We start from the raw sequence: 22029 nt of genomic DNA, 5'->3' as shown, positions 1-22029 counted from the left end.
ATTTCTTGGAGTATAAACATGCTTTGAGAATGATCCCATTCTCTACCAGGAGAATAGAACCTTTAAGTGTTCACATTAAAGATTGAATTTAAGTTACATAAACTTTTTGAATAGCCTATCATAATCCCTTTAGTTGTCATTGCAAGTAAAGTTTGTTTGTAGCAAGCAGCTGTAAAGGTAGCAATGTATGCCAAGTAAACCTGATAGAAGGTGTTCCCCTGGCATGCTTGTATATGCTCTTTATCCATCTCCAGTGTTGGCAAGTATCCTACTGCTCGGTCTGTTAATGATTATATTTCTTCACTGACAATTTCTTTATCAATTAAATATCCATATAACCATAAAGTGTAGTGACTGTTAGTAGAGCAGATGAGATCAGTAACTCTATAAACCTCCCATGGAAACACTAAGAGCACAAAACATGTTTGCTGAGGTTCTTCTTAAAGAGAGAGTGACATGATTTGAACTTGGAAGACTTTTAGATAAGTCATGTATGTAGATAAATGTCATGTGTGACCAGGACACTGCCAAGATCTTTGGCAGAAGTGCTTGTCATTCAGTTGTGACTTGTGTTCTTGCCAAGCCATGTTGTGGTTTTTATTTTGGCTTTTCTTTTTTACTTCTTTCCCCACAGCAATTGAATAAATAATGGGCTTTATTCCTCTTTTCTATAAACGCAGAGGTTCTTGTCAAGAGAAGTATAGAGAGAGTACAGAATTAACTGAAGGAAATGAGACATAGTCCACTGGCATTCTATGTGAGCTTTTTGTTTTACTATATATCCTAAGATTTCATGCATGGGTAAGGAAAAGAGTTTAGTAAAACAAGTTCTATATGCAATGATACCCGTAAAATTTGGTATTTGCTACTACTTTTGCTGTCCTAATATTGATGATACTCTCATACAAGAGCATTTTGACTGGAGGTTAATTCTTTTCTGGTGATCATTTGCAGTAAATTGTATGGCATGAAATGACTTTGACTTATTTTCACCATTCCATATGCTGTAAGTCATCAGCTTTTAAAAATACCAAGTATGTATGTAAATAATATCTCATCTATTTATTAGAAGCTTTCTGCTTAGCTGTTAATTAGCATGTTGTTAGATTGCAATGAAATGTTAAACTGGTTGCTGAGCCTGCTTCTGGGTCTCCAACTTGGCAAACATGTAGGTTATGCAGCACTTCCGTACAAATTATTATTGCAAAGAAAGGCAGCATCTTGAATCTTGAAAGAAATCTTTTTCAGATGAGTAATTAAATCTGGGCTAATAGTGAATTCTGTTGCTGCTGATATACTGGAGCTGTAATGGATTAAAATGAGGAAAGAGAAAAATGCACCAACGTTAATGAAACCATCCCAGACAACATAAACTGTGTAACATGCTAGAAATGGCAGTCTTGTAACATGTTAAGTAAGGACTACTATATGTATGTATGTATTATTCTTGTACTGAGAGAGAACTTGCTGTTTGGCTTCATAATGTTTTTACTTAAGAGAAAACTATTTTTGGTAGTAAAGTGCCAATTGACATAATACCATTTCTCCAGTAGTCTGACTCGGGACTCTAGTGGCATTTCAAATGGTTTGGGTGGTCTCCCAGGTGACCATTCTTGAACATGTGACCTGAACAAATCAAGTTCCCATAGGATCCTTGCTAGGATGAGATTAAAAGTGTGGCTTGCACTGGAGGGGAAAAAATAAAAAGGTAATTTCAAAGACTCAGACCTCAGGCTCTGACTTGTGTATTCTACTCCATATGCATGGGGCACAGAAAGGGCGTTGAAGGAGGGTTTGAGAGTGTCTGTCATTGATTAGCATATTGTTATCTAGAAAGATTTCAGAAAATGGGTGACTCATAACTTTGGTAGGAATCTCCAGCAACAGTGATGTGCTCAACAATTGTTGAATGAGAATAATTTGCATTCTGCCATTGTGGCAGTTTTGCCAACTTACATGCTTGTGGCAGAAGAGGAGTGCTTTGAAGACGTCTTCAGAGTGCTGCCTTTGTCGAAGCCACCCTTAGTAGGATTGGTATCTATAATTACAGGCAGTGGTGACTGGAGCATGTGCCTTTCCAGAGCTGTGATTTTTACCCTTTCTTAAAGTGATGCTCTGATACAGTGACATGCAGGTGATTATAATCTTGCACGAGTTATGCTAAATGCAGTGCTAAGCTGCATTGTGCAGCTATCTCTGTCTGTGAAAGTGTAATTAATAAGTGGATTTTTGTTGCTGAGAGAAGTCTGAAAACTGAGCAAGGATGTGATTTCCGTCTGGCTGTCACCTACAGCTTATATTCTCTTGGTTCTTGAACAAGCATTGCGCACTGAACTACATAGGCCAGCTGATGTCCTCTCTGCTTTGGCACACAGCTGAGTCAAAAGCAGCACTGGTCTGCTTACATGTCCCACAGTCCTCAGTCAAAAGCAGCGGGAGTGCAGCAGCATGTGGCACAAGTAACTGAGGTGGACACAATGTACAAACAGACTAGCACAGCTGGGAATTAATTGTACATCTTGAGTGGGACAGCTCAAAAATTAAAAGCTTTCTTCTGCTTCTACACAGTGGTTAAGTGTATTAAAAAAATGAATGTTCTGAGTAGATGGGACTATTCCCATTAAAATGGGAATAAGAAAGGGTGGTAGTGGACCATAGCAGATATAGGACCTGATGTGGGCTGCATAAATTAAATATTATGCAATACTTTTGTTCTCTAATAAGTGGGAACCTAGAAATGGAAATATGAACATTTCCCCTATTTACCACTTGCAGAGACTATTCTTTTAGTCTAAGCATTGGCCAGCAATGAAGGGAGGTTGTTCCTTGTGGGAATTGAGGCCTTTATTCAAAATGTAGTTCAGCAGTTGAGGTAAAGAGGAATATCCATTAGCTACCAGTAATAGCACTTGCATCCCCTTAGCTGGATTCTAGCTGCTGAATGTGAAGACATTAAAATGCTACAAAAGCCTGTGCTGAAATGGGACTAGGGACATAAATTAAACATTTGAAACGTACCGGTTCTGATTGATAATGCTTCTCAGGACTCAGACATCAGTTGAAGGTGCTGCTGCTAGTTTATAGGGAAAATAGCAATCTTCTGCAGAATACACAAACTTTCCAGAAAGAATTGCTCACATACATCTATGCCTGATTTCTGTTTTGCTTAACTGTGTGATAGGGCTGTAACCTGAGTCTCTGAGACTCTCATGTGATTTCAGCACAAAGAACCCTGTGTGTGAGAGGGAGTACCTGATTGGAATGTGTGTCTCTAAGTGAAGACACTCAGGAATATTGAAACATCTCATAGCAGTGATATGCTCTTGCCTTTTACTGTTTCTGCATTTCAGGAGAAGTAAGTTAAAGGTCTGTCTAAAGTTTTCACTCTGGTATAAAAACTCAAGATTTTGACTGACAATGCAGTTAAGTATTTTGTTTAATTTGAATCACTGTTGAAAGCAATGATTTTTTTTCTTGTCTGTCTTAGGAATGTGAAGCTTTAGAAGCCTGTTATCAAATTGGACTTCTCATTATTGGGTTGGCAAATCTTATTTGTGGCTATGCTTTTGATTGGTGTTACATTCTTTTTCTCCTCCTTTCTCATGAGAACACTGTTGGGTACAACCAGTACAGTTCGGCTTAGTGCCCTGGAAAATGCATAAAATATGTCCCTGCCTCAGTGTGAAAGACCGAGTGGATTCCAGCTATTGATGAAAGTATTTGTACCTGTTTGCATATCATTAGCTGGCACTAACTTGCCATCATACTGCCGACTGCCCTGTGAGAATGCTCTTTCTACTGCTGTTGTTATCCTGTGATTCTCTTTGGCAACTCATCAGGCCAAATAATTCTGTCACGTAACAGGTCTTTTCTGTTGACTACCTGACGTATTGCCAAGACAGATTCTATTAGAGAATGAATGGAGGTTTAGTAGGTCCCTGAACTTTTGCCCCTGAGATCTTCTGTTAATTTTTTCCATTGATATTCCAGTGTAACTGGTAGTGTCTGGCATATACAGAGGTCTTAGCAACTGTTCCAGGTAATGAGAAACATGTGATACTTCTAATCACTTCTCATCATGGAGCAAATGACAGAGGGATCCTTGTTTGTGATTCTCAAGTTGGAGCCAAATTCTCTAAAGCTGGAAAGTGATTAAATTTCTTTCCTCAAATATGCTACGCACAATGTAGTGTGTGTGCATCAAAATGAAATCAGCACTGCTCAATGGAACAATCATGGGTACACACTTGTACTGTGGAGCTTGTCCTGAACCATCTGCTATCAAGTACTTCTATGGAGGCCAGGTTTCTGTATGCCTGTATTCTGTCAAGCTCTGCTTGTGCATTAGACAAGAAACACAAGCAGCTGTGGAAAGAACTAACTGTTATAGTACTGTCGCTTACTGAAACTTCAATATAGCCTAAAAGTAAATTGATGAGAAAATTAATTGAGAGCAAGAGCCCAGTCTATTGAAACCTCCATCATTCAGAGCACTCTATGTACCTTACTGTGATGGTTTGGGTGTTACCAGCCTCCCCACTCTTATGAAATCACCCAGACTAGACTCAGCTGGCTGAAAATTAAGAAATGACACTTTATATTTACAGCTTAGCACAATATACAAGCAGATATTTACAATATATACAGCTATATACAGAAATATGCAAGTCAAAGGTAGTATAGAAACACATCACCCCTCCCAGAAACCAGAATCCCCAGGAGGGGTTCCCAACCACCCTTCCACCTTCTTTCCACCCCTCTACCTTATCCCAGAGTTCTCCTTATGTGCAAAGTGAGTTTGGAGGATCGGCCAGGGGAGTTAGAAAGCAGAAGGATTAGTTACACAGAAGAAGCCTGAGGAGAAAAAGCACAGGCTCCCAGAGACCCACACCAGCTGTCTTATCTGTGCTTATGTTCTTGTTTCTATACATCTCAGCAAGCCTATGAGTGAAGTAGACATCACGATTGTTTCCTTTTCACAGCTTTTGATCTAATTCCTCACACTAAAATATTCCAGCTAGCCTCAAACTATTTCACTCAAGAGTTTTGCTGAGAACTATCTGTCTAGTCTAAAACAATATTTACAATAACAAATATTACAAGTTCAGTTTACGCTTCATTCCGGCTATCTCAGATGTAGGTGATTCAAAAACTCAGAAAGTACTTTTATGTTTATGAAAATACAGGTATGTGCCACTTCTCACCACGAATCAGCAACCCAGACCCCCCCAACTTCCAATTTGTCAGAAAAAAATTTATAGATGTCTGGACATGATGATGCTGGGAATCTCATTTATAAAGTTCAAGAGTCATTGTTGAAATAATGCTGTTTTCCTAATTCAAATTCTGGGAAACATGGAGGCTGGCATTCTTGTGAGTTGTAAAAAAAACATGGTGAAGAACTAAGCAGCAAAGTATTCTCATCCTTCTGGCTACTATGGGCACACAGTGGCTGTTGCTAGTCTTGTTGCTCTGATACCGGTATTCCAGGGATTGACTGACTTGGTTTGGTTGAGATGCAACGCTTCAGTAACCAGAATCTTGTCTAGAGGTACATAGATATCTACTACAAACATTGACTATGTATCTTTGACTGTGCAGCTTCTTGTTTTCTTTTATTAGGCAGCTGTCAAAATTCTTTAACTCCTGGATTACCTTGCCCGTATGCCGAGTATGGAGAAACTCTCCAGTGCTCACATCAGTGAGAGGTTTGAACTACATAGCTTGTTAAATTCATTGCACTTAGGGAATACATAACATGGGTGCCTTTCTCCTCCTTTGTCCATTCTCATTACAGTGCTATAGGCATTACAGTATCACACATGAATTACATGAAGCTATATAGATTGCACAGACTACAGAAGTTAGTGATTCCTAGAATCTTGTCTAACTTCCTTGCTTTTTTCTCATGCTTTGAGGCATGCAGATTGCAAAGGCACAGTGATTACCCCTTATAACTTTCCAGTCTGTAGTGTTTCTTCCATTTCCATGGAAATCAGTCAAAAATTGGGTACTCTTAGCTGGTCTGCAATTTGTTCTCAAGTCTAGTGTGCTGCTTAGTTTACAAAAGTCTGTAATACCTGCCAAAGTAACATATGCGAGTGACATGAACAGTATTGTAGTAAGCAGTCAGCTACAGTAGCATCTTAATTCAACACTCAGTATGAGAGAGTGACAGTTTAGCATATGGCCAATCTCTTCAGATGCTGGTTTGTTATTTCAGATATATTTAGAACTATTTTATTCTTCCATTCGGGAAGTGATTTGCTTTGTAAATAAATTTCTCCTTGAGCTTTTTAAGTATCCTTTGGTGGTGTTCAGATCTCAAAGTTAGAGCAGCAACTGAATTGAAGTTGCTCCATGTGTGCTGTAAGATCATCACAAAATGCAGACATGAATTATTCACTAGGGATTGTTAAGACCTCTTCAGGTAGGCTAAGGATGGATTGTTGAGTGATATGTGTAAGATTTTGCATAACTTACGAATTTGAACTGGAAAAGTGTTTGCAGAGGCAGATCCTGCTGTTTGCTTAGTATTAGAGCCAAATAATTACTGAACTGGAACATAGTTTGACTTTATGGTGAGAAAAATTGAGTAGTTCAACTATAGTGTTTGCTATTTATTTGGTTTGGGTTGTGGGGTTTTTAATTACAGTCATTTGTATTCAAGTTAAATCTTGGAACAAGTACTTGAGAGACTTATACTGTGAAAATATCTCAGTCTTCATTACTGGGACTATCAGACAGAATACATTTATTTAGGAAAGGAAATATTCTGAACCACTTGTTTGTGGTTTTTTTTTAATATGATATATAGATAATGACTTGAGTTTTATATAGATATTGTTAATAATTAATTCTGGATTCACACTGATAAAAAAGTTACATTCCTGCTGTGACAAAAGCCAAAACCAAGTGTGTGCATCTCTGGAACTCAGTTTCTCCTAAGGATTTTAAGTAACTTCTATAAAAACAGTAGAAAATGAGCAGTTCTAGAAAATGTCCTTTCATTGGACTGTTCCTGTAATGAAGCTGCTAATTTTGCTTAGTTGATATTCAGTCTGGGTAGTCAGTGACAGTACAAGCATTCCAAGTAAATTTTGCAATTTTATGTGCCTTACTTGCAAAGAAAGCAGAGTTTTGCCCCCAGTGTAAAACAGATAAATGTATAGTAATGGCTATGGAAATTGATCACCTCACAGAGAGCAACTCTTCCATCAAAGACATAAATACTGTATATATATATATATATGTAAAAAAAAAACAAAAAAAATCCCAAAACAGCAACCCAAGAAAACCCAGAAAAAATAAAAGAGGGGCAAAAAACTCCCAAGTAGCCACAACCTCCAAAAAGCCCAATAAACTCAAACGCTGAAACTAAACCAAACAAGAGAAAAACAGCTCAAACCACTTCTAAGATTATGAAACTTTGCTTTTCAAATACATCTCTGTATATTTTAAACAGATTCTAGAGAGCAAGTAAATTAATGTTCTTTACTGGAGTCATGCTGGCATTAATTCTTACTTTTTTACTTCTTATGTCGTCTTGTGTTTTGAGCCAGAGAGCTGACAGATGGACTTCCATAAAAAGCCAGGGTTTCATTAGATTGGCAGGTTCAACTTCCTGCTTTTTCACCTGAAGAACTGAACAGTTGGGTAGTCCTGACTCTGCAGAGATCCAAGAAAGACTCTGGGAGCTTGTGTCATAACTCCATGAAATTTGCTTGGCCTCTTTTCCAGCCCTTGCCAAGAAGTCCTTGTTTATGTAGTCATGTAGTCCTTGTGGAAAAGCATTTGGTCAACCACTGCGGGTGGTGCCTCAGATGCAAAGCTACCAAGATGCTTAAAACTAAATTATGCTGAAGAACAGGGTCTGTCTTTGTTCTTGTTATTATCCAAGTAGATCAAAAGGGTATTTCTCCTGTGTTGGGGTTAGTGTTTTGTTTTTTTTTTTGGTGTTTTTTTTTTTTTTTTTGTTTTTGTTTAATTTATTTTTTCCATCATCTTCATCTGGTAGTTTCTTTTGTCTGTCTGCAGGCTTTGGCAGAACAAGGGATGTTGCACTTTCTTTGGTGCTTTGAAGGCTTTTGTTTTGTCATTCCCTCTTGCTTAGCATCTGAATATTTCACTGTCTGTGACTTCCCCCCCGCACCCCCTCTTTTGGAGCTACTTCATCTTTTGCCCCATGACAATGAACAGAACTGCTTATAAAAACGGTATGAATGGATTTCCAGGACACACACTTTTTCATGTCAGACTCTGGGTTGAAAACAGCTGATATATGTAATGCCTCTGTGAGACAGTGGGACATCATCCTTCCAAGGAACGTGAAACACTTACTGTAACTTGGACATTAAGTATAATTTGTAGATCTGGACTCTCTACTTGGTCATTAAGTATAATCTGTAGATCTGTACTCTAAAAATGTTTGGGGTTTGTTTGTTTTTGGTGGGTTTTTTTTGGTTTTGTGATTTTTTTGTTGTTGTTTGTTTGTTTCCCCCCACAAACATTTGAACGTAAAATGTTTGATTTATTAAAATTTTCTTACCTTTAAATCATTTGGATAAGAATTAAGCATCTATATTTCACCTGAATGAAGCAAATATTTGTGGGTTGAGTTATTTTTGCAAACTAAATTACCAAACAAGCTTTAAACCTAAAATGTTCACTTTAATACCTGCCATAAATGCAGCCTCTATCTTAACAAAAACAGACTGTCACCTAAAGCGTCTTGATTTTCACAGCTACTGTGTTTTCAGCAGCAATGTATAAGTATGGGATGTTTAAGTAATGATTATGGAAACTGTTCATTACTACCAGGCTAATGGGCTGCCCAGGGAGGTGGTGGAGTCACTGTGCCTGGAGGTGTTCAAGAAAAGACTGGATGAGGCACTTAGTGCCATGGTCTAGTTGACTGGATAGGGCTGGTTGATTCTATGACTTCGGTCAACTGTAAATGTATTCTGACTACATACTTCTGATGCTCCATATTGCAGCAGCCCAGGGTATCCAGCCCAGGTTACTGCTATGCAGGTGGTCCATCACTGTGCTTGTGTCATACAGAGCTGCAGTAACTCCACTGCTTTGGCTCTGCTGGTCAGACACAGAGTTTCCTCCTTGTTTCTGGGAAGCTGGATGGGGCTCACAGTGTGTGCTTCAGCAGGCGCAAAGCCTCCAGCCTCTCTATGGCACCTTATATATTATATATGAGGTGTAGTGTGTATATTCTGGAGATCTTTGCTACATAGTGACAGTGGTGTTTGGATTGCTCCACAGTAGACCCTACTGGTGTTATTTTATTATTATGTAAGGATGACATTGTAGCCAGGTGGGGGGTGGCCTCTTCTCCCAGGCAACCAGCAATAGAACAAGGGGGGACAGTCTCAAGATGTTCTGGGAAAAGTATAGGCTGGATGTTAGGAGGAAGTTTTTCACAGAGAGAGTGATTGGCATTGGAATGGGCTGCCCAGGGAGGTGGTGGAGGCACCGTCCCTGGAGGTGTTCAAGAGAAGACTGGATGAGGCACTTAGTGCCATGGTCTAGTTGACTGGCTAGGGCTGGGTGCTAGGTTGGACTGGATGATCTTGGAGGTCTCTTCCAACCTGTTTGATTCTATGATTCTATTCTATGATGATGTATATGTTTATACTGTCATGGAGGTTGCCTTGCCTACCAATTGCAATTATTTTCAATTGAATTCCTTTTTATTTTTAGGTATACCACAAATTCTGCCACTCAGGAAGCCCTAGAAAGGTAAAACCTTTAAAGTTCCACTTCTGTTCATTCTCTGGGCTTAGATGCCAGCATTGTTTTGTTTTTATCCTTAATGTGTTGCTATAATAGTGAGCTTGCCACTGGGGGAAAAAACCCAGAGAATATAAAGTCTTTGTGACTGTCTGATGTTTTTGAACACCCAGAATGTGTTTATCTAGTGGTTTACGTTTTGATCTTCACTTCTTTGGAGCTTCTTCAAATTCATCTGTCTTTGTAAACATCTGTATTGCTGTAGTACATTTGTTTAGTGTTCACCACCATAGATATTTTGTTTATGTGAGCAAATAAAGAGTAGCCCTTCAAGTGGAGTTGCATGAAAGGCATCGTCACATCTTTGTGACAAGAAGTTCCTAGATAGACAACCACTTGCTACAGAATTTGCTTATGTTTAACAAATTGTCTGTCAGTCAGATGTGTTCTCTTGTGGATGAAAGCAATTTCATTCAAAGCCCTTGGTTAGAAAACCAATAGCTGTGTAGACTTCAGTGTTTACCTCTGTCCTCATCAGTTCAACTGTTTTGTCACTTCAATGAGAAATTAAGATCTGTTGCATGCTTATGTTTATATTATCAGTGCACAATCCTGGCATGTGAATTATCATCTGGTTTGCCTCACCTGAAACCTGCATGGGAAATTCATAGGCTTCAAATGTTACAAATATGAATGTAAATTTCTCCTGATGGCCTTGGCTTTTAGTTCAGTAATATTCTGGTGTGCCTTTTTTTTTTTTTTTCTTCTTCCTTATTTCAGATTAGAACAAGATGAACAAAGTAATCAGATTTCAGAAAGTTTTGGACAGGAATGTGTTGATTCCTTTTCTCATTTTCTTTTCCCTTATATTTTTCCTCTTGTCTGGATGGCACTTATCTTAGATGTGGTTACTGACAAACTACTAGGCAAGATGTTAGACAGAGAACAGCTGACTTTGAGTTAAGTTTCTCTGGTTTCATGCTGCAACAGGACAACAGTTGTTCCTCCTAGTTGTTACTGTCATCTGTAGAAGCAAATATGGGCTCTGGTGATGCTTGAGTCAGATGTTTGAAGACCTGTGGTATCACCTAATGAAGCAGTGGCACTGATTGTTTATCTCAGATGCGTCTTTATTCCCCTAAGGGGTGGAATTCAACTTTTTTTGGTATACAAAGACCTGCTTAATAGAGCAAGGGCCTTCTATTTTTCACTTACATTGTTCACTTATCCTTTTCAATAAAAGCATTTGGTAGAACTGTCTCTCATTTAAGTTTTGTATTTGCTGAACCTTGTGACATATTTGAAGCTTCTAATAATGCATAAGATTCCATAGACAAGTCTATCACTCAATTTTCCATGCTATGATTTTGCAGTTTAAAGCACTTCTAAATCTTGGTATTTGAATTTTGCTGCTACAAGCAATCGTATGTTGCTATCAAAGCTATTGTGATTCAGCTGGGAAGGACAAAGGCTGGTCAAGAAACTGCCATAATCTTGGTCGAACTGAAACCTCTTGGATTATACTTCCAAATCTAGCAGGTGGCTGAACTAAGGTGTCCTGTTGACATTGTGACCAGTGACTGAGGACATGAACTGCTACAGAAATCTCCTGGCAATGCTGTTAGAACTTTAAAAGTGTGATAAATTTCTGAATTGGAGAAGGATAACAAGGGAGGGGAGTAAATGGCTGAAGCTGGCACTCTTGTCTTCATTCTCTTTTTCCATCATCAAATGCCCTCTGCTAAGCCTAACACATTTAATGGAGGAAGCATGACTCTATCAGACTTTGATGTTCTTTGGGCTAGAAGATGATTTGGGCGCTCTGGTAATCCACTGGAATGGAGGGAAGGATTGTTTTTGTGGAGGCCAGTTATTTGATTCTATGTAACAAAGTTTGTGAATTAAGGAAACTCAGTTGCTAGCTCTGATCCTGCTGACCTGCTCTATGTTCCCGTGGTACTGCTGTTTCCCTGTTGTGCTGTGCTCATGCCCAACCTAAAACTGAACCTGGCACCATGTGTGGTGAAGGGGGGGAAAAGGAAGGATTAGTAGGATTTTTCAGGGAACAGCAGGAAATATTCATTCTTAGCAGGCAATTCTCTTAACTTTTCTGCTTACCCTTTCTCAGCAGTGAAAGATGATGGTAACTGACTAGTAACTCCTTTCAATGAGAATCACCAAACTATGCTGCCCAATGATCACCATTTTCCTTTTTAAATCTGCACACCACACTGCTGCCAAACATGAGGACTCTCTGTTTGGTGCCTTCTGAGCTCTGTTGCAATATTAAGTTCAGACTATAGTTTAGAAAGAAATGAAGGAATTCCTATGCACACTGTGCCCATTTTATTTGTAGTAGTGCACAAAAAACAGGAAAAAGAATGCAGTATTTAAAATGAAGAACAGTTGTAATCAACAAAACTAAATAATATTTCAATGTGAACGATGGGCCTGCTTTTGGCTAATGAGATGGTCAATGTTAGGTTCCATATTTGTTACTGCTAGTTGTAGCAAGTGATGCAAGTGTTCATCAGTTAGTCTGGATCTGATTGGAGATTTCAGATGTTTCCTTGGGGAAACAGTCTGCTCACAGACATAGATGCTGCCAAAGATGGCTGTGCTTTTGAGTGCATGGTTCCTGAGTTTATGATATGCCTCTGAGGGGGGAGATGCATAGAAATTAGTAAGGCTGCTTGATTTGAATGCATCCTTCAGCGAGTCACAAGTCTGTAGTTCGACCAATTCCATTTGGTAAATCAGATCAACAGTTTCAATGTCAACAGAAAATGGGTTCTGGAAAAGCTGCATGTCCTGTTCATGGAGACAAAGCTCTTTAATTTGAAACTCCTTTTGCAACATTTTTAGTACATCCATACATATTTTGTTTGGGAATGCGACTGCTGTTTTTTCTGCAGGCAGGATTTGAGTTGTGGGGAGATGGCAGAAATTTTCCTCCTTTATTTGGTTAATGAGCAGGTCTAATTTGACTTGAAATGCTTTCACATGTGAATACATATCACAGATGATCTTCCCCTTTCCTTGAAGTTGGACATTGAAATTGTTGAGTAGCTCTGTTACATCGGTCAGAAACGCAAGGTGCCATTTCCATTCTGCATCTTTGTGCTCTGGTACTTCTTTGGTTTCTAGAAAGCATAAAATCATAAACCAGTGGAAGTAAGTCATAAAATCGTTTCAAAACTCTCCCTTGACTCAGCCAGCAGGCTTCTGTGTGGTACAGAGTATCTTCATAGGCAACATTTAGCTCAGACAGAAGTTCCTGAAACTGTCTGTGGTTTAGTGCATGAGCACTAGTGAAGTTGACACAAGAAACCACAATTTTCATGACAGAGTCCAGCTGCAGTGATTTACAACACAGTGCTTGTTGGTGGATGATGCAGTGTATGGCTATTGGATGTAAATGGCTGCGTTTGTCCATCTCTTTGTTAATGCGTGCAACCACTCCTTTCATGGACCCCACCATACTAGGAGCAGCATCAGTTGTCACACTGAATAGTTTAACCCAGTCCAGCTCCAAATCATTCATAGTTTGGCAAACTTTCTCATAGATATCCTCTCCTGTAGTTGTTCCTTTGATGCTTTTCAGTGTAGCAAGCTCCTCTGTGACTTCGAAAGAGTCATTTGCCCCACGAATGAAAATCAGTTGTTGTGCAGAATCACGAACATCGTTGCTTTCTTCGAGTGCCAATGAGAAATAAGAGGAGGAGGAGGACCGGGTGGCGGCGGCGCGGTTAGTAGCCGAGTGGCGCCCCATGGTGGGGGCAGGTCGAGGACGAGGCGCTGGTTCCAGCCCAGTCCCGGCGGGTGCTTGGGGGCTGCGGAGTTAAGTGGCTGCTTGGTTTCCCCCCAGCCCCGGCGGGTGCTTGGGGGCTGCGGAGTTAAGTGGCTGCTTAGTTTCCCCCCAGCCCCCGGCGAGGAGGGGTCTGTACATACCGTCGGGACGGACTGAGGACCCTGGGGGGCCGTAGTTTGAGGACCTCTGCATTAAGGTCTTAAAGTCTAGTGCTTGCTTAAAACACATACCCAGATGGAATTACACTGTGTCAGTTACTGTATGCCTTCATAGATAAGGCAAACACTTTTCCCTTTGAATTTCACCAACAGTAGCTTAACAAGCTAGTTTTAATTTTTGTAATGAAAGAAAAATGGAATATAAAATATATTTAAAATCAGGTGAAGCTTAAAAATAAATGAAAAAGCCAAGAAATTGTGAAAAGCTCTAGATCAACTTGATCACATTGCATGTTTTTAAACTGACAGTCCTTGTCTGAAAATGTAATTGCTTTCTCTTCTGCTTGACATTAAGGATGTTCTTTTTATTGTTGTTCAGAAGGTTATGTCTTACTGTTAGAGCTTTAACTTGTCATGACTCAATCCAAATTCCAGCATTTTACTTACTTCAAGAGCTTTGAACAAGCTGATGCTTGAGATGAAAGCTTTTTTCATTACTTAAATTACATATTTGTGTGGGAAGAGAATCAGATGGCAGCGTTTTGGAAATCTAGTTCACCACTTCACTCACTTGTGCCAGTTAGCTGTCTGGTCAGGAGCTTGATATATAGGCTTGGAAATAAGAGTTGGCATCTATAGGCCTTTTTGTTTAAAGGTAAATTGAGTTAATAGAAGCAGCCAGAAGAAAGGACTGGAGAAAAAAAACAAAACCCAGACTCTGAGATTGACACTCTTGGTTGTAAGACAACAGCTTGACTCTCAGTACAGTATCACAGTATCAGCAAGGTTGGAAGAGACCTCACAGATCATCAAGTCCAACCCTTTACCACAGAGCTCAAGGCTAGACCATGGCACCAAGTGCCACATCCAATCCTGCCTTGAACAGCCCCAGGGACGGTGACTCCACCACCTCCCCGGGCAGCCCATTCCAGGCAGTACTGCATAATATGGGAGGTGTAAAACTGCTGGAGGATAAATGGTCCTTGCAGAAATTATATAGAATGATTAAACACTGTTAAAATTGCATCCATTACCTGGTGTTTCCTGATCCAGTTGTATGCAGTGCCAGATCCTGGGATTTGGCAGGTGGAAAACTTCTTTTTAACCTTGCTTCTAGCAGATGACGTTAGAGTAATTGAGGATCTTGGTGAACTCTTTGTGTGTGTGTTTATTTGAAGCACACACACACACACAAAAATCTTAACCCAAATTATTTTCAGGAAAATATGTTGACTTTGAAAAGGTTTTATTTGGCTCTTTTTATTTTGTCCATACATCGTAGACCTAGGACCTAGGAGATAGTTGGTCCCTCCTCCAAAATTTTATCTCAAACGGCAGTTTTTATTGCCAGTCAGTGGTGGTGGGGAAATGAATGTGTCAGCTTTGGCTTTTCAGCAGATATAGAAAACTGCTTCCAGCAGTGTGTGCACTTCATATTGACTTTTTAGCTGTGTTCATGTCTAGCTTTGATGCACATCAAGAGCACACATCAGAAGTCTTCTGAGATCCTCTGGGAGGTTAAAAATATAATGTAAGTGCACATCAAATGGATGAATGTCAAATAAACTGTTTTGTTTTCTCTCTTTTTTTTCTTCTTATACTTACTAGAAATTCCAGGAGATTTTTTTAAAAATTATTTTATTATTTTCAGACACAGAATGTTCATCAGTTTCTGTGCTGATAAACTACAACCAAGGTTTTCAGTTGTAAAATAGGCCATTATTTTAATCATAGAATGGCTTAGGTTGGAAGGGACCTTAGAGATAATCTACTCCAACCTCCCTGCATCACAGGCATGCCTCTCAGATTCAGCTACTAAAGACCTTATTTAGCCCGACCTCAAACATCCCCAGGGAGGAGGCATCCCCATGCTTCCTGGGAAGCCTATTCCAGAGTCTCACCACCCTTGTACTGAAGAACTTTGTTCTAAGATGCACTCTAAACCTAGTTTCCTTCAGTGTCAAACCATCCTCCCTTGTCCTATGGCTAGACATCCTCCTGAAAACTCCCTCTCCAGCCTTCCTGTAGGGTGCTTTCAGGTATTGGAAGGCAGCAAAGACAAAGCTGTGTAAAAGCTCCATGCAGAGCACTGCAGTCAGAAGATAAAGGCATACTGAGCAGTAGGTAGCAGAGGCAGCATTAAGGATTTTGATTTAAACATCTGAGTCTCACTTGATGTAAAAAAGGACAATTTACATAAGCAATTGTGTGGTAATAAGACATGTGTAAAAACTGGGGTAGGTGAAGTAATTCAGATGCAGTGTGGTAGAGCAGGAGAGTGTTCCAGAGTTGTGGTTTTTGTAAAAGCATACAGTAATTGGGATTTCTAATTCAAGTTTTGTCTACCGTGCAAAGGTGAAAACTGAAAACCATGGTGAGGGAAGGAAAGGTGCATTTATTTATTTATTTAAAACTCCCATTCTTCTGGGGTACAAACTAGTCAGCTAGAATAGCTGTTTTTGGTGTTCAAATATTGCTTTAGCTAGGACCCTATTGTATGCTATTCCTTTTAGAACATTTTCATAAACACCTAAATCACAATAATGATTCACAGCAAGACAGGTTGTTCCTTCAAGATTTACTTGAATCTGTTTTATCTTAATCCATGCAAGCAGGCAATACAATAACCTGCATGAGATTCAACAAGTCAAAATGCGTGTCCTGCATCTGGGTTGGCCCAATCCCAGGCACAAATCCAGGCTGAGTGAAGCGTGGGTTGAGAGCAGCTCTGAAGAAAGAGACTTGGGGGTGTTGATTAATGAAAAGCTCAACATAAGCTGACAGTGTGCTCATGTAGCCCAGAAGGCAAATCATGTCTTAGGCTGCATCAAGAGGATGCAACTCTGCTTTGGTGAGACCTCACCTTGAATACTTATGTGCTTCTGGTTTCTTCATCATAGGAAGGACGCAGAGCTGTTGCAACAAGTCAGAGGAGGGCCACAAAGATGGTCCAAGAGCTGGAGAACCTCTGCTATGAGGATAGTCTGAGGGGGCTGGGGTTGCTCAGTCTAGAAAAGAGAAGATTCTGAGGGGATTGTAGAGCTGCCTTCCAATACCTGAAGGAATCCTACAGGAAGGCTGGAGAGGGACTTTTCATAAGGGTGTCTAGCAACAGGACAAGGGGGAATAGTTTGAAGCTGAGTGAGAGTAGTTTTAGAGTGGATCTTAGGAAGACGCTCTTCAGTACAAGGGTGGTGAGACTCTGGAATAGGTTTCCCAGGGAGGTTGTGAATGCCTTCTCCCTGGGGACATTCAAGGTCAGACTGGATGAAGCCTTTAGCAGCTGAGCCTGGTTGAGAGGCATCTCTACCAGTGATGGGGGAGTTGGAGTAGATGATCTCTAAGGTCTCTTCCAGCCTAAGCCATTCTATGGTTCTGTGAAGCAGAAATTACAAAGCTTTTTGATAATGAAATAGCAGAGGAACAATAATGGTGGCTATCATTCACACCATCAATCAGTAAAATTCTTCCTTTTTACTTTTCCCTGATACCAGTGACCTATAGAGTTTGGAGTTCTTAGTCAACTCTTTTGAAGCTAACTGGTTGCTATTGATTGTTTCTTTAGGTATTCCTGTAAGATTTTTATTATATTTTTTCTCAGGAGAAAGAAAAAAGTTACAAAGACTTCTGGGTTTAGTTCTCAATGCTTTCTTTCTGCCTGCTTTTCAAAGAGGTTACAATTTTGAACTTCTCTAATTGCAAGAAATTATTTTTTACTTCTTAATGCAGCAATTTTATACACAGAGTGCTGGAAAGGAGGGATGGATTCCAATATCATATTTTCCTGGCTTCCAAAGTTAGAGGCCAAAACAATGCCTTGTTGGAAGATGGCAAAGCCTCTGGGCTTATCTCCAGACTTCCATTATGTGATCACTTTGTTATAGCTGGACAGCACCGGTAGGAGGAGGGGTAATAAATGAACCCTCACTTAGAGCAAAGGCTGCTCACAGAAACACATAGCTAAGGGAAAGGAAAAGTCCCTGCACTCAAGCAACCTTTGTCTTTTGCAGCATCAAGACATCGCCCAGAATATGGAGTGAGAACACCTAGTGAAGTATGCTGGGGGGTTCTGGGGTGCAAGTCTGCTTAAGAAATGATGGCCTTGTACTTCTTCAGTATAGAATCTACTCTGTATTTTGTTATCCTGACAGTATTCTGCCTGACTTCCTTAGAATAGAGGACAGGGATGTCTTCCACTGAAGCAGAGAGGCAAAGCTTGTTGTGATGGGATATGTAACTTCTCTTGGATATTTTTTTTCCCAGTAAGGTGTGAATTGTGAAATAATTTCATCCCTTCCTACTATTCCTTGAGGCAAAGCTGAGGAATAAGATAGCCACTCATCCAAAGAGCATGAGAAACTGAAGAAGCACGGCACAGTGGGGCTTAAGAGGGGGTGAATGAAAGGCATTGGAGCCTGCAAAGGGGGAAATTCTAGTTGTAACTGCCCAGCAATAGTAATTTGTGACCAAGAAGTGTTCTGACGTGGAGGGTAAGAAGGTCCAACATAGAACTGGATGAAATCAGGAATGCCAGATGTGGAAGAAGTCCATGTAAGGGATGTTTCCCTTGCTGATGACAGAAGAAACAGCTACAGCATGGTCTTGTAGTGATTATGTAATGCCAATATTTGGGCAGCAGAGTGACTATGGGTGTTTGGCATGATATGAATTATGTTTATTAATATTAATAACCAGGCAAAAATAGTTCTAAAACTCTTGACATTTATTAATACTAAATGTCACCACAAAACTTATTTATAAGATTTGAACACATGGTTGTGGATATTTACACAGGGAACAGGCAATTAAACCAGGCAAAACCAGAAATGCAAACCTTGAGGTGAACTTTTGGAGATTCTTGTGGTGCAGTATGCTACTTGTTCTCTAGGTGCAGTTGAGAGACTCCTTTCTGCTAAGGCATAGAGCAATGGAACCAAAGCAAAAGCTTGAATTACAAAGAGGCTTTTTAGAATAGTTACTCACAAAATAGTATGTCTGAGTTAGAGCTCCATACAGTACCCCAAACACTTGGAAGGGTTGCTGTCGGTGGTGCGGTACCTGTTGGAGGCTTTGGGAGTTTCCCCAGGACTCTGGCAGAGTCTGTGACCTGGTCTTGGTTCCTTCTCAGATGGATAGTGTCCTTTCCAGGTTCGCAGGTGTGCAGACAAGCACAGTGTCCTGTGGCTTTGGCGGTAACCTTCTCTCTCTCATCATGTAAGCTGTGGTGAGGCCTCTCAGGGGCACAAGTCTTACCCCTTCTGCGTAGTCCAGGCTGCTGTTACCTGCTGGAGGGGTCTTTCATGCTAAGGCTGGCTGATTCAGGCAGCTTTTGCAATGATTCTTGCCTATGGAGTGAAGGCACTTAATGCCTCTTCCTGGTAAATTAAGGCATGACAAAGTTTCCAGGTAAACAAGCTTGAAGCATCAAAGTTTGTTGTTAGATAGCAAAGCTGATTTGAAGCAGTTGGTCCTAGTTGCCAAGACGAAGTGAGTCGAGGCAGAGCATGTTGTCTACAACTTCACGTGGATTTATCAACTGCCTGAGTCCCGATGGCACCATTTGGCCACAGTCAGAATGGTACTTTGCCAAAACCCATATTAGGTGAAGCCAGGGATTTGCTCTACCCATATTTGGGAAAGCACAGGACATGTATAAACAAGTGCATGCACCTTCTTTCCCATAAGAGCAGATTTGGTGTCTCCAGATCTTTTGTCTTCTTTCCCATGTTGCTCCCCACTCCAGTAAAGGAGAAGGGGGAGTGTGGGATATCATGCCTGGACAAGCCAGGGCACGAATTAGGCCTACTTTGGCCTCCTGTGACAGGTGTGCACCAAACATTGGGCTGAGGTGTCCCATGCCAGTGCTCACAGGGTTGGTAGTGGTATAAGTGCACATAAAGAATTGGTTTCCGACTCATTTTTGCAGGCTCCTTGTAGAACTGCTTATGAAAGAAGCACTGTCCAATAGAGTGCTGTTATGTGGTGTTCAAGCACTGTTTAATTCACCTCAAAGAGTGCTATTAAAAAAACCCAAACACCAAATACCTGGAATATACAAAGTATAGGATAAAAGGAACTGGTGAACCTGTTTGGAAACCAAAGCTGGAAAGAATAACCATGCTTGGTTCAGTGAGTATGGATGATGAGAAAGACCTTGGAGGCAGAAAACATATGGGAGGAAACAAATCAGAGAAAATGCTACACTTGAAAGTGAAAATGAGTTTAAAAAGATGGAGAAAGATGCTGTAAAAATTAGGGTACATGCCAGGAGTATGAGAATGAATTAGCTGTAATGTTATACACAGAATGAGACAGATACAACAAGAAAATGTAAGTCGGAAGTGAGCTGCCTTCCAGTACCTGAAGGGATCCTACAGAAAGGCTGGAGAGGGACTTTTCATAAAGGTTTAGAGTGATAGGACAAGGGGGAATGATTTCAAGCTGAGGAAAGAGTAGGTTTAGACTAGATCTTAGAAAGAAATTCTTCAGTACAAGGGCGGTTAGACTCTGGAATAGATTGCTGTGGGAGTTCGTAGATGCATCCTCCCTGGGGATGTTCAGGGCCAGGTTGGATGAGGCCTTGACCAGCCAAGTCTAGTTCGTATGTGTCTCTGCCTATGGCAGGGAGGTTGGAGTAGATTACCTCGAAGGTCTTTCCCAACCTAAGCCTTTTTATAGTACTTAGCTATGCCCGGAAAGGAATTGGATCTCTTAAAGTTGCAAGGAAGAGAGTGGGAAGAAGCTGAAAGTGAATAGATGAAGAGATGAATACAAAATCCTAAGTGTTCATGGTAGGAGGGACAAACACCACAGAGCTGTCACTGATTTCAGAGGGTGGTGCAGTGAGATGTGCTACCAAAGTGGCGTGTAGAGGGAGGTGACACATGGAAGAGACAGGTGAAGAAGTGGTTCACATAAAAATTCACTGACGAGTATGAGATTTCAGATTGTCCTGAGAGATGGAACATTGCACACACAATGCAAATCAGGAAGAGGCAAATGAACCTGTGGAAGAGAGAGCAGCAAATAACACTATTCCAAAAGGAAAATTAAGGGGAAGGAGAATGGGTTGCATGAAAGGCAAAGGGAAACAGTTAAGAAGTTAATTATAGTCTGTTTTTGCAAAGAGTAGAGTGTGCACAGTGCTGTCAACAGAAAAATGAGATGCCAGCTCAAACTCTTTATGTAAATAATCTAATGGAATTTTACTTCCACAGTAATTCCTGTGTCCATGTTCAGCCTGATAGGATTAATCAATCAGCAGGTAAAGTGTTAGAGACAGTAAACAATGCTGTCCTTAATTTTCAGTTACCAAAGCACTCAGTAACTCAAAACAGTGTTTGTTAGCTAACTCCTGTATCTTGAAGCTGAATTGTACAAACTTGAGCTATTTCATAGAACCACAGGATGCTGTGTTGGAAGCGACCTCCAGAGATCCTCTAGACCAATCCCCTTGCCAAAGCAGGATCACTTAGGGCAGGTCACACAAGAATGTATCCAGGTGGCTCTTGAAAGACTTCAGAGCTTTCTCTCCACGACCTCTCACGGAGCCTGTTCCAGTGCTCTGTCTCCCTCACGGTGAAGAAGTTTTTCCTCATGCTGAGGTGGAACTTCTGTGTTCCAGTGCTTCACAAGTGTTATGTACACTTCATGGGCTTAAAAATTCTACTTTTTTTCTGAACAGAGCTGGGAAGATTCTTTGAGCAGTAACACAAGTTCAAGAAGCACAATAAAATATCAAGATTGAAAGATTCATAGAATGGTTTAGATTGGAAGGAATCTTGAAGATCATCTGATTCCAACCCCCCTGCTATGGGCATGGATGCTCTCTACTAGACCAGCAGCTCTCCTCCAGAACTATTAAGGCCATCACTCTGTCTACTCAAAGTATGTCACACCTTGTTTGAGACTATGAAGACATTATGGTAATCAGCCCAGTCCTGCCACGTGTTATTTTGAGACAAGAGAGGACTGGTCTATCACACACATCCAAGTCCTTCTCTTCCAGTTTCCAGCCACTCCTCACTCAGCCTATATTTGTGCTCAGGATTGCCTCTCCCCAGCTGTAGGAACCTGCACGTGGCCTCATTGAACTTCATGAGGTTGGCTTGGGCCCATCTCTCAGGCCTTTCCAAGTCCCTCTGGATGGCATCACTTCCCTCCAGCCAATTCCTTATCTAGTAGTCCACCTGTCAAGTCCAGTTTAATTCTTTTGGGATAGCAAATCTGCATATTTCAATGTGAAGGCTTCCTTCTCTTGAGTATTTTCCAGTTAGTGATAATGCAGCTCAAATATGTGAACAGAAATAAGGAAAA

General features: G+C 40.6%; 1 protein-coding gene across 2 annotated transcripts in view; it reads left to right on the top strand.

Annotated features, from left to right (window-relative positions):
- ANK3 (ankyrin 3) overlaps positions 1-22029 on the top strand; it is a 430392-nt gene that overhangs the window by 39708 nt on the left and 368655 nt on the right. Inside the window, exon 2 of one of the 2 annotated variants that reach the window (XM_064145162.1) lies at positions 9715-9753. In XM_064145162.1, the coding sequence (XP_064001232.1) occupies positions 9715-9753 (39 nt within the window). Of the gene's footprint in view, positions 1-9714; positions 9754-22029 lie in introns of those variants that run through there. The other variant, XM_064145163.1, reaches the window with a different exon arrangement.

This window comes from Pogoniulus pusillus, chromosome 6 (assembly GCF_015220805.1).
Source record: "Pogoniulus pusillus isolate bPogPus1 chromosome 6, bPogPus1.pri, whole genome shotgun sequence".
Classification (NCBI taxonomy): domain Eukaryota; kingdom Metazoa; phylum Chordata; class Aves; order Piciformes; family Lybiidae; genus Pogoniulus; species Pogoniulus pusillus.
The sequence above is the reverse complement of the archived record's forward strand: the minus strand, read 5'-3'. Positions and strand labels throughout refer to the sequence as shown.